General features: G+C 40.3%; 1 protein-coding gene and 1 long non-coding RNA gene across 7 annotated transcripts in view; both read right to left on the bottom strand.

Annotated features, from left to right (window-relative positions):
* Positions 1-624: 624 nt before the first annotated feature.
* On the bottom strand, positions 625-6,430 carry LOC125381013. The gene is made up of 2 exons (XR_007221597.1): positions 5,418-6,430; positions 625-5,364 (listed from the first exon to the last, which is right to left on the bottom strand). It is a non-coding gene; the product is annotated as an uncharacterized LOC125381013 (long non-coding RNA).
* A 111-nt stretch (positions 6,431-6,541) lies between these two features.
* LOC124121546 (ras association domain-containing protein 1-like) overlaps positions 6,542-17,325 on the bottom strand; it is a 100,280-nt gene continuing 89,496 nt past the window's right edge. For all 6 annotated transcript variants that reach the window (XM_048396957.1, XM_048396952.1, XM_048396953.1 and 3 more), the window contains 5 exons: positions 11,336-11,491; positions 10,415-10,608; positions 8,488-8,597; positions 7,529-7,647; positions 6,542-7,022 (listed from right to left, as the gene is read on the bottom strand). In XM_048396957.1, coding sequence (XP_048252914.1) covers positions 6,849-7,022; positions 7,529-7,647; positions 8,488-8,597; positions 10,415-10,608; positions 11,336-11,491 — 753 coding nt within the window. In that variant the 3' untranslated portion in view covers positions 6,542-6,848. The remainder of the gene's footprint in view (positions 7,023-7,528; positions 7,648-8,487; positions 8,598-10,414; positions 10,609-11,335; positions 11,492-17,325) is intronic.

Genomic DNA, 17,325 nt, shown 5'->3' with positions numbered 1-17,325 from the left:
TCTATCAAGAAGTTGGATTATAACGGAGTGTCCAGATTGAAAAGTCCGATCATCTATCAAGAACTTGGATGATACTGGAGTGTCCAGATTGAAAGTCTGATCATCTATCAAGGACTTGGATGATAACGGAGTGTCCACATTGAAAAGTCCAATCATCTATCAAGGACTTGGATGATACTGGCGAGTCCAGATTGAAAGGACAGAAGTTGATGTAACACTGCATGAACTGATTAGTCACTGCTGAATATAGTCACGCGTTACACCGGTTAGCAAGTTGGGCTTCTGTCCCGACATGCTGGCTTAATGCTGCCATTGCTATTCTGTAGAGCAAGTTGCAGCCCCAAAAGACACTGAGCCAGCCATGGCCACAAACTGTAAGCAAGTTGTGCTTCTGTCCCAAGTTGGTCTAATGCTGCCATTGCTCCTCTTTACAACAAATCACAGCCCCTAAAGACACTGGGCCAGCCATGGCTACAAACTAATAATCATACCTAAGGTGATTCTTGTCCCCAAGACCAGCAGCAGATCCTGGCATGACCAAGAGATGCAACTCCGTCACATAACCTACAAGATTTGTCTTTATTGAACTTTGTATGATGTGAATGATAAAATACAAAGATATGATTCTGAATTTTTAAATGTTTTATTCCAAAAATCATTCTACAATGGTATTTTTCATTCCTCAACAATTAAGTGAGCTGATTTTGTGACATTTTCAAGTATGCTAGACAACAATATTTTAATATATATATGTACATTTGTACAATGCAACATTAACGACACTGTCGACACACTCATAATGATTTCAACAACATGATAATAACACTTCACTAATCGGAACCGCATGGGCACCAAGCTAGCTCAAGAAAGATCTTGTATTACTGATACTGTGTGCAAAATAATTTATTTAACAAAATACCTCTTACAATGATTGTTCATATCGTTAAATTGTGGAAGACAACATCAGACTAAAACGAGAACAATGTCAACATTGGGAAGAGAATACTGAATTGTGCATATTTGTGAAATGTACAGAAAGCCAGACTTGAGTATGACAGCAATCGTGGCCATGCTTGAGTAAATGCTTAACGGTAAACGAGAGAGATAATATCTATCAGAAACTTGACATTACAAAGAAACATTTCTTGTCAAGTGACGGACATCTTGAAAAGAGCATTAGACAAACCCAGTACCCAGATCAATTGAAAACGAACTCATTTCTGAGCATCTGGGATGAGGCCATGCATGTAGCAGCAAATTTGACTTAGTCGTAAATGAACTGGGCATATGATGAGACGCCCCACTATATATGTGTCAAATTGGCATCCTACTTTGATTCAAATCTGATTGAGCTAGCAACATACATTAGCCCATAACAGGGATGTGATGTCGATCACTCTTGCCGAGATTGAAATATAGGGTGCAAATAGCTAGCCACTTGCTGTAGCAGCCAGGAGCAATATTCCCTAACTTGCTCATTCACTTGTGAGATATATATACAAGCAAAAAACAAAGGCAACAAGGAATAGGCTAGGAATAATGTTTTTCAGGCAACACCATATTACTAAAACCACAGACAAATAACAGTCGGTCGTATATCTTCCCATGGCAGCATTGAATTTTTGCTTTAAAATGGTGCTGCCTGAAAGCCAATTTTGCAGCCAGATATCATAAATAATGACTGAATGTACATCACTGGTCCAAAGAAATGAGTAATGTTATTAAAATCAAACATTTTACTCGGATGGAGTGGTATCGAATTGGAGTAAAATATCTGATTTTAATGATTGAAGAAACGGGAAAACAAATATTGTCACCTGTAATTGTAGGTAGGAAGGAGATAAACATGAAACAGATACATCACATGTGGTCACTATCTACAGAAATATTTCAAAGGATGAAATAGGTTAACAATTATGCACATAACAATTGAGTTTTGCCAATGGGAAACCGTGAATCCAGTTAACAGTGGGGATCGAGGTGTAACACACAGTTGATTGTATTGCAACCGTGTTAAATATGCAATAAGGACACTACTATATACTAGGGCTGTGTTGCCATAGAAACGAATGATTCAACCTAACCTCAAACATTAGATCAATCAGAAAATGAATTTTAATTCACTTAAAGGACATGGCAAATACATGTATGTTCATCGAGAATTATTCGGAAATTCATGAAGCATGAAACAACAGCTTTAGCCATTACTCTCTTCTTAATGGCATTGTAAGATTCCTGAAAGACATATTGCTAATTGTCAGTCCTTTGAACATTTTCATTAAAGTTCCTTAACTATATATCTATTGTTGTGAACCTCAGTGCATCCCGTCCTAAATCATACAGCAAATAAGTAGATTTTTCACAACCTGATATATTGTTTGATACCTAACAATATCACACAGTCTGGTCAAAGAATGCTGGTAAAAATGTTATAACAATTGCAGAGCTTTTTAAACAGAGTTTTCTTATTTACCTTCCCAATAGACCAGGAAGGTCAAGGTCAAGGTCACATATATAACACAGCCTGGTCAAAGAATGCTGTTCCAGTTGTAGCAAGATGATATATTACATAAACATGTGATGCTTACACATAATATAGTCTTGTTATTAAAATTAATCTTTATCTGATGAAAGACAAGGAAGGTCAAGGTCAAATATATTTGTTAATTGTATAATGTCATGTGACGTTCTTGTACCAGTTTGAAGTCGATAATGTCTCTGGTTATTAAGTTCATTCTTAAGTACATGTCTGATGTTGTGACTTGGCAATCCTAATCCGTTTTTTGGCACAAACCAGCATCACTGTTTCATAAGTTTTTGTTACACTGCATATACAGTTTGCAATACAGAATATGCAAGAACGAGATCCATGGTTGGACTCAACATCTGTGTAGGTGGTCAGATCTCAGGCAAACTTCCTCCAGATAGTTCTCATTATGGCATATCACCCAGAACCTAAATGAATAATGGTTCACATTTGTATAAACAGGACCATCCTAACCTAGAATATAACTGACGTGTAGGAGAGTAAAGGGTGTCCATGGGATGAGATAGAAAAGGCTGAACAAGGACCCACAAGACCCACAATGATTAGAATATTTCATGTTGAGATTGCATAAGAAGTCATGAAATCATATCAACATGACACCACATCAACATTGACATCATGACATCACATTAACATGACGTCATGACATCATGCCATCAACAAGATGGAATGAAACTTTATAGGTCTCCTTTATGACGATGGTATCTAACACTTCCGTCAGGGGTCGGACAATCTGACTCAGTGCAGCTTTTTTGTCGTATCAGTCACACCACACAACCCCAGTCAGACAACTGCAGCTGTGAACACAAATATCAGGAAAGATGCTTGCTTGGTCAAGCAGCTGGCACATTTTGCTCCAACACAACATGTAAACAAAGTGAAGAAGTCCGACAGAATGTGCAAGCACCTGTCACAACACACAATCACTCTGAGTGAAAGTTCAACCACTCGGGCGCAAGGTTCAACCACCCCGACACAATGTACAAGCACTTTAACACAACTTACAACCACTCGACACAACATTCAACCTCACTGACACAATGTAAAACCATTTGTCACACCATTAAACCACTCGACCAACATTCAACCTCACTGACACAATGTAAAACCATTTGTCACAACATTCAACCACTCGACACAACATTCAACCTCACTGACACAATGTAAAACCATTTGTCACACCAATTAGCCACTTGACACAACGTGCAAGCACCTGTCATAACATTCAACCACTGACACAATGTAAAACCATTTGTCACAACATTCAACCACTCGACACAATGTTCAACCTCAGACACAATGTAAAACAATTTGTCACACCATTAAACCACTCAACCAACATTCAACCTCACTGACACAATGTAAAACCATTTGTCACACCATTCAACCACTCTGACACAACATTCAACCTCAGACACAATGTAAAACCATTTGTCACACCAATTAGCCACTTGACACAACGTGCAAGCACTTGACACAACGTGCAAGCACCTGTCATAACATTCAGCCACTGACACAATGAAACATAGAACCACTCCAACACAATGTACAGGCACAAGGACACAACATTCAACCACTCCTGCATACATTATGATTGTGAGTCGCGGGATGCCTTGCGGTAAGGCACGTGTGGTGTCCCTGATGACAGAGGATGGACATGATAACGAGAGTGACGACTTGGGAGGGATATGTACGATGGATTTCTCTGAACCAGTTTTGTGTAAAGCTTAGCAAATTGTGTTCCATTGAGAAGATATTCAAAAGGAACTGACTAGATGTTACCATAGTTACCAGCACCAACAGGTGATGACCTCATACTGAAAGTAGTGAAATAGTTCAAAGGAAAATAGTACTGCCCCACTGACCATACAGTGTAGGACAGATACAGGTGTAATGAGACTAGTTATAGATATTGAGAAGAAAAGGGAAGGCGTCATATGGAATTAAGACAAATATACACAGGAGATCTGTTGAGAGAAAGTGCACAAGTGACAGCCATGTGATGAGAGAGCAAGCCTGTTTAAGCTAACAGACGTTATTATAACTAACAGTTTATGGACAATATTCTGTATGTTAACCTATCCATACATACTCATCAGAACAGCTGATGGACAATATTCTGTATGTTAACCTATCCATACATACTCATCAACAGCTGATGGACAATATTCTGTATGTTAACCTATCCATACATACTCATCAGAACAGCTGATGGACAATATTCTGTATGTTAACCTATCCATACATACTCATCAGAACAGCTGATGGACAATATTCTGTATGTTAACCTATCCATACATACTCATCAGAACAGCTGATGGACAATATTCTGTATGTTAACCTATCCATACATACTCATCAGAACAGCTGATGGACAACATTCTGTATGTTAACCTATCCATACATACTCATCAATTACTCATGGACAATATTCTTTATGTTAACCTATCCATACATACTCATCAGAACAGCTGATGGACAATATTCTGTATGTTAACCTATCCATACATACACATCAGAACAGCTGATGGACAATATTCTGTATGTTAACCTATCCATACATACTCATCAGAACAGCTGATGGACAATATTCTGTATGTTAACCTATCCATACATACTCATCAGAACAGCTGATGGACAATATTCTGTATGTTAACCTATCCATACATACTCATCAGAACAGCTGATGGACAATATTCTGTATGTTAACCTATCCATACATACTCATCAGAACAGCTGATGGACAATATTCTGTATGTTAACCTATCCATACATACACATCAGAACAGCTGATGGACAATATTCTGTATGTTAACCTATCCATACATACACATCAGAACAGCTGATGGACAATATTCTGTATGTTAACATACAAACTGTAGGCTGTGGATACATGGCGAGAGGGAGCTCATGTACAGGGCACCTGTCACATAACATGCATCAACAGCCTCCTACTGCTACGTGCTGTGCAGGACACATGAGAAACAGACACACACCCTACAGATTATGCAGCAACGAGAATTATTGGAGTGAGTGAGCATATCATACATTCTTAATCTCCAGTTCTGAAAGAAAGAACATGAAAATAGTGTAACCAGTTGAAACCTAACCGTGTAAGTCCCCCTAAAAGTCCACTATTCCTCCAGTGATAGACAGTGACAGAAACACAAGCCCTCGTGATGCCTCAGTATTGGAAAGTGAATGAAATATGTTGAGTGTAAGACATTGCATGTATTGTTTTCTCCCCTCCATCTCCAGCAATATCACATGGTTTGTCACAGTATCTACAGTGTTAAGGCTCTCTCAGGAAACCAAGGCACTGGCAGTTGCAGACATAATACAACAGGCTAGGTCTGCATGTACAACCTCAGACAGAATTGATATCAAGTGGTAGAGAAATCAATGCCAATATGGATAATGTACACGCTTCATCAACGGTGTCAGTGTTTCCATATTTAACAGAAGCAAATCATTGGCTTTCAATGTTCGGGGGTCACATCAACCTATTAAAAGACCAGACTAATTTAATTTCTTCTTTTACAAACATCTCTATGAACAGGCCAAGAGGTTGCACAAATCAAAAACACATTGTTTTCAGGGTTCATTTGATGTTAAATTCTTAAAGAAATATTCTAAACCATATTTTTAAAAAAACATATTGTAGTGCAGCATTTCTATTTTTGCAAATTTCTTTACTTTCTGAACAATTAGAGTAGACTTGTTTATAAAACAAGAAATTCTTCTGGCCTAAATAGTACACCATATTCGACATAATAAGCGCCCAGGGCGCTCTCAAAATTAGAAATAGGGGGCTCTTATTAGAATATTATTAGAATATTATTTTGGTGAGAAAAAAACCAGTAGAAAGATTAATTTCGTGGTTTATGCTGACAGCCTGAAATGTTTATATACGACAGATATATATTTTCCGGAATTTAATTGCCCATAATTAAGGGTGCATATAACACATGAGTGCGTATTATATGCGAATAAATGTTTTGTGTACATTGATCAATCGGAAGGGGTGCTAATTGGGATTGTTCACGAGCCAATATAGTAGCAAATATCGCCGTGGGCGCTTATAAGGTCGGGCGCTTATTACGTCGAATACGGTAACCCAAGTGAGGATGAAAACAGGAATGGCTGATAGTTAGTCGCAACAAAGCTCAAAATCCCTTCAGGTCTTTCAAAAGGAAGGGCTGTCTCCTCTTTGCTGGGGGTTTCCCGGTCAAGAGAGTCGTCTTTGTAGTCGTGACTGTGGAGCGGCGGCGTTGGCGACTACGGCAGGGGTTTCCCAGTGTCAGGACGGGCTGGTGCCAGAGGTCTTGCGCTCCTTCCTGATTTCTTTGAGTCTCTGGTTGATGATCCGTTTCATCACCTTGTACTTGTAGTGGAGCTGGCTTACGCACTCTTCCTCCTCACGGTCCAACACCTTCAGGAAGTTGTTCAGCTCTGGTCTGCTGAACCCCTCCCACTGGAACAGAGATAGATGAGTGAGTGAGTGAGTGAGTGAGTGAGTGAGTGAGTGAGTGAGTGAGTGAGTGAGTGAGTGAGTGAGTGATATGAGCCTCCATGACACTAGTCAGCCTCAAAGACTTTGTGACCCATGAAGATATGGGTAAGAACTCACTTCAGCAACCGATGCTTGTTATAAGAGGCGACTAACAGGATCAGGTGGTCAGGCTCACTGACTTGGTTGGTGCATGTCATCATATCCCAAATGAGTTGATCGATGCTCATAATATCGATCACAGGAATGTCTGGTCCAGACTCGATTATTGACAGACCGTTGTCATATAGCTGGAATATTGCTGAGTGCGGCATTAAACAAACAAACAAACAAACAAACAAACAAACAAACAAACAAACAAAGACACTGGAATATTCATATTTTAGAGGTTCAGTCTTGATACAGAGGCATCTGCAACCTTGTGTTTATGGTGGTTAATGATAAAGGTATTATCAACTAATGCAACTTACCACTATCTCTCCTGTCTCATTTTCTTGTAGTACGAGGCGATAGTTGGTAAATCTACGAGGGTCCCAGTTGAGGAAGACCTGGAGAGGAAAGTCCTTATCCCCAACTCTCTTCAGCCTCACTGAAAAGTACAATCAAAGTATTGTTATATTCACTCTTCAGTCCTGTCATAATATCCACCTCAAATAACGCCATATTACAATCAAAACATATTGGTATTATCAAATCCCTTATTGCCGTTATATTCAGCTCAAAACAATTTGAAAATCAACGCTTGCCCACATTACTTCAATTTATTTGGTAATTTCTGATAAGAATGACACTGAATTAAATTCAGAAGCATGCTTGCCGTAAAAGGCAACTATGCTTGTTGTAAGAGGTGACTAACAGGATCGGGTGGTCAGGCTCGCTGACTTGGTTGATGCATGTCATCGCTCCCAATTGTGTGAATCGATGCTCATGATATTAATCACTGGATTGTCTGGTCCAGACTCAATTATTTACAGACCGCCGTCATATAGCTGGAAAATTGCTGGGTGCGGCGTTCAACCAACCAACCAACCAACCCAACCCAACTAATACATAAGGAATATGACAGATACAAACAAAGATTCCAATAGATTGTCTCCCCTTGAATGTGCCCATCTAATCTTGAATGATTACCTCCCCTTGATCAAACAGCCACTTCACTCAACTTGATCTCACACAGGAATGCCTGTCATTCACATGACTCACCTCAACCTGCCTTCTACTGTGGACCTTACTTATAGTGTTTCTGTTCGCTTTTGTCTTCAAATCAAAGTGCTCAAATAATTTCTGTTAAGCACAGGAAAACTATTGTCATGCTATACGAACAATATGGAATGGGATCTTGCGGAATTCCTACGATATCACTCCTCCATTGGGGTGTTATGTAGGTAGTGGAACAAAACCGAAAGGAACCGAGTGTGTGTTTGCTTACCCAGTTTGTTTTTGGAGAATTCCTGTTCATACATGGCAAACTTGCGTGGGTGATCCAGAATGTGGAACTTCTTCAACAGAGCTGCTACAACTTCCTTCGTGGTCGTCTCGCTGGGAACATATCAAACTCACATAAGTAGCTGTTTCTACAGATCCAGGTGTGGGTTATTTGTGTATAACACGGTGTTAACATCGTGTTGGTTTATGTCAGGTGTGGGATGACCAAGGATCATAAGTAGGGTAAATCTAGGATTCAAACTCTTTGTCAGATCCTTGCAAGGCAAAGGGGCATAACTCTCCGACGTATAGTGACAGCTCAGTGGCATGACTTAATTCTGTCAACAGCTGTTTAATGACCAAAGTAAGCAGTTTCTTTTTAGAAATGTTACACGTCTCCGAGGGTACATGGACATTAGAACGAACTTGATGTGTCAGAGAATGTACAATACTACATATATACATGTCCTTTGGTATTGATTGTTTGTAAGATGTTTAACGCTGCACTCAGCAATATTCCAGCTATGTGACGGTGGTCTGTAAATAATCAAGTTTGGACCAGACAATCCAGTGATTGACATGAGCATCGATCCACACAATTGGGATACAATGACATGCATTAACCAAGTCAGCAAGCCCGACAACCCGATCCCGCTTGACGTCTCTTACGACAAGCAGTTGCCTTGTGCAGCAAGAATGGGTTGCTGAAGACCTATTCTATCTCCTATCTTCACTGGTTCTCGGGGCATGTAGAATGTTCTATATATACCTGGCCACATGTATGGACTTGATGGTGTCTCGGGGCATGTAGAATGTTCTGTATATATCTGGCCACATGTATGGACTTGATGGTGTCTCGGGGCATGTAGAATGTTCTATATATACCTGGCCACATGTATGGACTTGATGGTGTCTCGGGGCATGTAGAATGTTCTATATATATCTGGCCACATGTGTGGTCTTGATAGTGTCTCGGGGCATGTAGAATGTTCTATATATATCTGACCACATAGGTGGACTTGATAGTGTCTTGGGGCATGTAGAATGTTCTATATATACCTGGCCACATGTATGGACTTGATGGTGTCTCGGGGCATGTAGAATGTTCTATATATACCTGGCCACATGTGTGGACTTGATGGTGTCTGGGGGCATGTAGAATGTTCTATATATACCTGGCCACATGTATGGACTTGATGGCGTCTCGGGGCATGTAGCATGTTCTATATATACCTGACCACATGTATGGACTTGATGGTGTCTCGGGGCATGTAGAATATTCTATATATACCTGGCCACATGTATGGACTTGATGGTGTCTGGGGGCATGTAGAATGTTCTATATATATCTGACCACATGTATGGACTTGATGGTGTCTCGGGGCATGTAGAATGTTCTGTATATACCTGACCACATGTATGGACTTGATGGTGTCTCGGGGCATGTAGAATGTTCTATATATACCTGGCCACATGTATGGACTTGATGGTGTCTCGGGGCATGTAGAATGTTCTATATATACCTGGCCACATGTATGGACTTGATGGTGTGCTCGGGGCATGTAGAATGTTCTATATATACCTGGCCACATGTATGGACTTGATGGCGTCTCGGGGCATGTAGCATGTTCTGTATATACCTGGCCACATGTATGGACTTGATGGTGTCTCGGGGCATGTAGAATGTTCTATATATACCTGGCCACATGTATGGACTTGATGGTGTCTCGGGGCATGTAGAATGTTCTATATATACCTGGCCACATGTATGGACTTGATAGTGTCTCGGGGCATGTAGAATGTTCTATGTATACCTCGCCACATGTATGGACTTGATGGTGTGCTCGGGGCATGTAGAATGTTCTATGTATACCTGGCCACATGTATGGACTTGATAGTGTCTCGGGGCATGTAGAATATTCTGTATATACCTGGCCACATGTATGGACTTGATGGTGTCTCGGGGCATGTAGAAGGAGACCGACTGTGTGTTCTGCTCGATGATGTGTTCCTTGGTGAGCAGGTCGTAGATGGACGGCGGCCTCATGCTCAGCGACATGGTGATGGGCCTGATGAGGTTCAGAGTGACCTTGATGAAACCCTGGAATGCTTCTCCCTGCTCCTCCTACAACACAACACAAACACTGAAGATTCAGGTCATGTTAAATACCCGGGGGCTGTTCCACAAAGTGATCATTCACTACAACTGTCGAAAGTCTATATCAAAGTACGAGAGTGACTATGTCAGCGCTATAATCGCTTTGTGGAACAGGGCCCAGACAAAAGTTACTCCAACACTGCTGACATCTTTCTCCATAATATCTATGGCACATGTTTCTTTCTCAAGATCACAAAAAGAATGAGTGAGGGAGTTGGGTTTATGCTGGTGGGTTATATCCCAGCATGTCAGTGTAAAGAAGGAGGAAAGTGATGCAGGTCGTAGCTGTTTACCACTTTCATGAAACCCATGTGCACAGGCATGGTCTCTCCAGCCAAGGATCATAGTTAGTGTGAATCGGGATTCGAAGCCATGATCATCACATCCTGGAAAGCCTAAGCGACACAGCAAATGGTAACGATTGAGAGGACCGAGCTGCCTGCGTCAACATGTGACCAAAAGAAAACACTGTACTTGATGCATTGCCTTGTTTTGTTTTGAGAGGGGAAGCCGTACTTGTCAAAGTCTGAACAAATGCCACTTACTAAAGACTTGGTTGGTAATGTGTATACTTTAAAAAAGACTAATAAAATATCCTGTCCTTTTTTAGTTTTTATAACCATTAATCAATTTAATGTCTTATAAAAATAAACTCATGACATCCTTCCACAATGAGTTATCTCCCTTGTCTCACCGTTAATTCAAACTCTGACCCAGGCACCAAGTGGTTATATTCTGCAATCTTTCTTCTCAATTCATCCCGATTGAGCGTTGCCTGGCTTGGCAGTTTGGGAAGTTTCTCATCCGGAATCGTCCCTGACCGGTACCCGCTGTCTGTCTCATCCTTCTCCTAGAAACAATACAAATGATTAGGACTCGGACTAGTACTAGTCACACAATAGTCTGACCTAGAGTAAACTAAACACAAACCCACCCATTCAATATTACAACTGTTCTCCAGAAATTAACAGAGAGAAGCCACTTTACCATGATGATGAATGATGAATATGCCTATACTGTTGCTGATCCAACTGATAGTACTACTTCTGACATTGGTAAGATTTAATAACACGAATGTTTGTTTAATGCGGCATTCCAGGTGGTGGTCTGTAAATAAACAACTCCAGACCAGACAATCCAGTGATCAACATCACAAACATTGATCTACGCAATCAGGATGTGAGGCTTCAAGTCAGCAAACCTTATCACCTGATCCTGTGAGTCGCCTCTTACGACAATCATGAGTTGCTAGAGACCAAATCTAACAAAACCTTGAAAATATGAAGTCATATGAGCTACTGAAAACATATCAAGTTATTCAAAGTTCAAAATGCTTATTTTAGACCCTAGTGACAATGATTCTATGAGCATGATAACATCTCAAGGGACATGTCTAGTTTAGAATCACTGCGATTAGCCGCAAGATTGCTGATGCGTTATGCAGTAATCACTCACTCATTCTAGCTTACAAGGTAAACTGTAGAAAGATTGATGTGACCATGTAGGGATGGAAATTAATCAAGGAGGTCTACCAACCATCAGCATACCTTCAACATGTGAGTGAGTGAGTGAGTTGGGTTTAATGCCGCTTTTAACAGTATTCCAGTCATATCACAGCGTGTCAGCTTAATGTGGGAGGAAAGCCCGAAGTGATGCAGGTCTCAGACGTTTACCACTTTGGTGAAACCCACCAGCACGGTGCTGACAAACCTAGAAACCTAGGGGTGAACCGGGATTCGAACCCACAACCATAGGTTTCTGGCGTGCCCAAGGGACCCAACTCTGCACAGTGAATCGCGGCCCTTTGATGACTGGGCCACCCGTGCCCCCCCTTCAACATGTACAAAACTAGTCCGGGTTAGCGGGCTAGTACTAATTTCCATCCCTGCTGTCTCATACTGATTACATGGATTTTGTTTTCTTGTAAACAAATGATAAAACATCTAACCAAAGACACGGTTTACGAGAAATCACAACAGTAATTCGATCATATAAACTTAAACTTGGCATTCTTGATTTCACAAACATTTATGAACATCCTAAATAAACACAGAAATATATCAAACACAATACATCAGGTTATGAAAACATCATGCACAATCTACAACATGGCTGGTGTATGGTGGGTTATGATGTGTCTCCACGGCAACAGACATGCAACAGAATCACTAACCTGTATCAACTAAATGATGTAAATATCAACACTATTTCTAATATAAAACACATCAACACACACAAACATAGAAACATGATAAACCATATCTGTGTTGGCCTCTAACCAGGGCTCTTCACGTGGCCATGTCGATGTCAGCTGTGTGGCGGGGAACATGCATGCTAGTGCATGAACGACCCCGCCCCTACAATCTCTCGCAGGAAAAGGGTGGGAGCCGTTAATTATTTATTTGGGTTGTTACTGCCGATGTATCGGCTTGGTACAGATAGCTTAGGTTTACAACGTAATGTAAACATGAAAGCTCTTTAACTGCTGGAAACTGAGCTCTTAGTGATGCAAGATTTCAATTAATGGAAGGTAGATTGTATCTAGATTTATTCTACTGGAAATAAATGGTGTGAAATTTTCACACAATTGTTTCAACTTTCCCACATTTACTTTATTTATTAAATTTCCTTTTAATTGGTGATAGGAAATAAGACCCCGCTGCTACTAATGACATGTTGGGAAAAACTATGCTGAGAAAATAACTTTCCCTATGGATTTGCCCAATAAGGAAGAAAATTTATGGATGTCAACTTCTCTACTATGAGGAACAAAACGTTTTTTATGGTTGATGTACTTCCTCCTTCATTAGGTGACCAATTATGAAATCATTGGATTCTTACTACATAAGGTATATATTTAGCCCGGCCTCAAAGATGCAACTAAAACGGTCGCCAATGCGACTTAAATTTCAGTTTGTCTACTGTCTAAATTTCAGAGGTAGACAAATGACTACCTTGAAAAATATCTTGTTGCGACAAAATTCTATTGCAACACATCTGTAGACACAAAAATAAATAACAGCTGATCTTGGAAAACACGTCTGCTAACAATTGTACTCGCAAATAATTCCTCCTAAAGTTGACAATGAACCGAAATACAAAAATATTAATGTAATTAGTACTTTATTTTAGTTGACAATGCTCATTGGATAAGCAAGGATATACCTATATAATCTGGTAACATAAATTGCATCAAGTACAGTTTCCACTAATATATAATTCCAAGACTAGTGCTGTAATTTATATTTCTCATATTTTAACAAAATAAATACAGATAATAGTTCTGTCCTCATTTGATTATATTTTACACTTATTCCCCACCCCATAAACAGGATTAAAATAGCATCTTTGAGACAGTTTACAGGCCACAAGCACCTGCTGAATTGTCCATTGGTCATGTGACTCTCCAGCTGTTGCCCATCTCCATAGCTGTCACCCATATACATCAGTACTGACACACATAGATCTATGTCTTGATACAAAGCCAGCTGATGCTATCATTGTACACGTAACAGGAATATTGATACACACAGGACTAACAGAAAACTTGAAACATAACACGCCAGGCTACACCAATTATTGGTTCATCCCATATTTTCACAGTACATAGACCAATTTATGTAATACTATATTTCATATTATATTGCTTTTATTACAAATAACTATTCAATAAGTTAAGGATATGTTTTTAAAAATTATTGCATTCTGTTTATAAATGTAACAATAAAGAATGGAACCAAATTATTTGCACTTCGATTCCCATGGGATACAAAAAGGTCATTGAAACCAATTCAATTTTAGCATATAATTTAACATTTATAATGTTGGCAAATAATTTGATTGAAACAATCCAGAGTGGTCTAAGGTTTCACTCATACTTCATGCGTTGTTGGTACCGGGGTCACTTTGACCACCCCCCCCCCCCCCCCCCCCATTTATATATCTGGGACACCCCCCCACCCCCCCGAACTCACAAATAGGATGGTCAGGAAACACCCTGATAATCTGACAATAAATTGTTTAATTTGTTGCTAGTGTTTCCTCCAAGATTCTGTAATAAATTTCATTTCATTAATCAACGTCAGACCAAAGCGTTGTTATAATCATAATTTTAAATAAAACTACTCAAAAACATGAGCTGAGCAGCGTACAGGTAAATAGGCTGTGGAGCAAGTTCTTCCACTCTGCTCTCATCCATCACCGGAGATAGATTGGAGACAGAACTCTTAGGCTAGGCAACCACGGATGCTTCAAATTACACCTCAACTCAAGAACACGCCTCCATTTTAAACTTGTGCACATGTGCTAAGATGTTCCACAATGACAACACTCCGTCCATGTCGAACTGACATTTACAGGCTGTTTATTGTGTCAGTCAAAAGTTATGGCCCTTTGTTTGAGATCATCATCATCATCATGTTCTTATATCTCGGAAATATCACCATATCAGAATTTATTTGTACAAGACAACTTTTGCATGGGGTAATAAATCATGAGCGATTGCGGTGGTCTAATTTTACTTTGAACAGTATTTCAGTTGAGGCAGGTGAGGTGAAATGTAGTCTCAAGATTACAAGATACAAGATCACTTACTTAACATTGTTTATGCACATGTGTGTGTGTGCTGCTTGTTTTAACATGAATACCCCTCTCACACACATTATACTGACTCTGAGCCAACCAGTCCTTCGTGTTTTTTTACAAGTACCATCGGTTAACGTCTTTTGGTATGACACGGCTGAGGACCGAACCACCTACATAATCATCCACGAAGCCTGAACTGGAGGCGGTATATTTCAGTTAAAGTTATAGCAATAAGATACATGTATGTTGTCTTACTTCAAAATCAGCACCATAACAGCCGTCAGAGCAGCCCTAAATAATTGAGTTTCGAAGTGAGTGAGTACGGTTTTACGCCGCTTTTAGCAATATTCCAGCAATATCACGGCGGGGGACACCAGAAATGGGCTTCACACATTGTACCCATGTCGGGAATCAAACCCCTGTCTTTGGCGTGATGAGCGAACGCTTTAACCACTAGGTTAACCGACGGCCCCGAGTTTCGAATGCCATTAACAGTCAGCAATATTCCAGTGATATAACAGCAGCCTTTAAATAACCAAGTCTGGATCAGACAAACCAGTGATGAAAATCATGAGCAACAATGCACACAATCAGGGTACAATGGCATACGGAGCATTATGACATCCGGGGTAAGATAACATCCGGGGTAAGATAACATCCGGAGTATGATGACATCCGGGAGGCCTGAGGTACTGGGAACCTATTCTGACCCAGAATCCCCACAGGAAACCAGAAGTTGATCACTTGAGCAGGGATCCACGTTGTTGGGGTACATGGTTACACAATCAGATTGAACATAGTAACCAGTTAATGCCTATGTATGTTGGTCCTCATGGGAAGTATGGGGAACTGGGAACCTATTCTTATCCAGAATGCCCACACAGGAAACCCTTGGCTGATTGCTTGAACAAACATTTACTTGGTAGGGGTACACAACTACACAATCAGCCAGATCACATATTGTAACAATTTCCTAATAAAGTAATAAATTTCCTCTTAAGTATGGGGTACTGGGAACCTGCTCTGAGATCCCATCAGTGACTGTGCTTGGAGGCTGGCTGCCTTTGAAGTCCACCTGGTGAAGCTTGTCTCACTCAAGAGAGTGAGTGAGTATGGTTTTACGCCGCTTTTAGCAATATTCCAGCAATATCACGGCGGGGGACACCAGAAATGGGCTTCACACATTGTACCCATGTCGGGAATCGAACCCGGGTCTTCGGCGTGACGAGCGAACGCTTTAACCACTAGGCTACCCAACCGCCCCCTCACTCAAGTGATCAAAGTAAAGATGGTCCTATGTCTGAGACACTACAGTAATGTGAAAGGGTCATAACCCACGTAATCACCCCATCAGGGCAGATTGGAATTGAAAATACCATTACCCAAGATGCTACTTTACAATTCCAAGTAGGTAATCCAATCTTGAAGTGAAAGTGATGAAAGTTAGTTGAGCAAGTGAGAGAGAGTCTCTTACACTGTTTGACTTCCAGCTTTGATGGAGGCACCAGCGGTGTTGGTATTCAAACACAGAAGCAGTCTGACATTTTGCAGCATTCTTATCATTTATATACATTTGACAGTGTTATAGATGAATGTGTACTCTCAGAGTAAACCACTACAGCACTATGATTAACTCGTTTTGTGATCTGCACAGCTAACTTACCCTATTTGCCATAATATGCGACCTGGAAGCTAAGAAACTTGACAAAAAGGGCGCTTATTGAAACTATGAGTTAAATTTGTTTCATAGTTCGAGTTTTGAACAAACTTAGTTCAACGTCGATGAAACTAAAACTGTTTCGATAACAGTTACTAGGCAATCTTTTGTGCTGCTGAGTAAACCAAAATCTGTGACATACACATGAAAATATGGATTGTCGTGTGAATATTCAGTGTCTTGTAAAGAATACAGATTGGTCTAGAAGTTGGTCACGGGGGACTTTTTGAAACAGGGCGCCGAATACGGTAGGCTCTTGTTTTTAGATTACTGGATCTACAGACTATTGTATTCTCTGTTAAATATATGTTTATTGTAGCCTGTTTTGAACTTTAACACACTGTATCTACCCACTGGTCTGCAACTCGGTTGATATGATCATC

This window comes from Haliotis rufescens, unplaced genomic scaffold (genome assembly GCF_023055435.1).
Source record: "Haliotis rufescens isolate VD_foot unplaced genomic scaffold, xgHalRufe1.0.p SCAF_16, whole genome shotgun sequence".
Taxonomy (NCBI): domain Eukaryota; kingdom Metazoa; phylum Mollusca; class Gastropoda; order Lepetellida; family Haliotidae; genus Haliotis; species Haliotis rufescens.
This window is presented reverse-complemented; position numbering and strand designations above follow the sequence as displayed.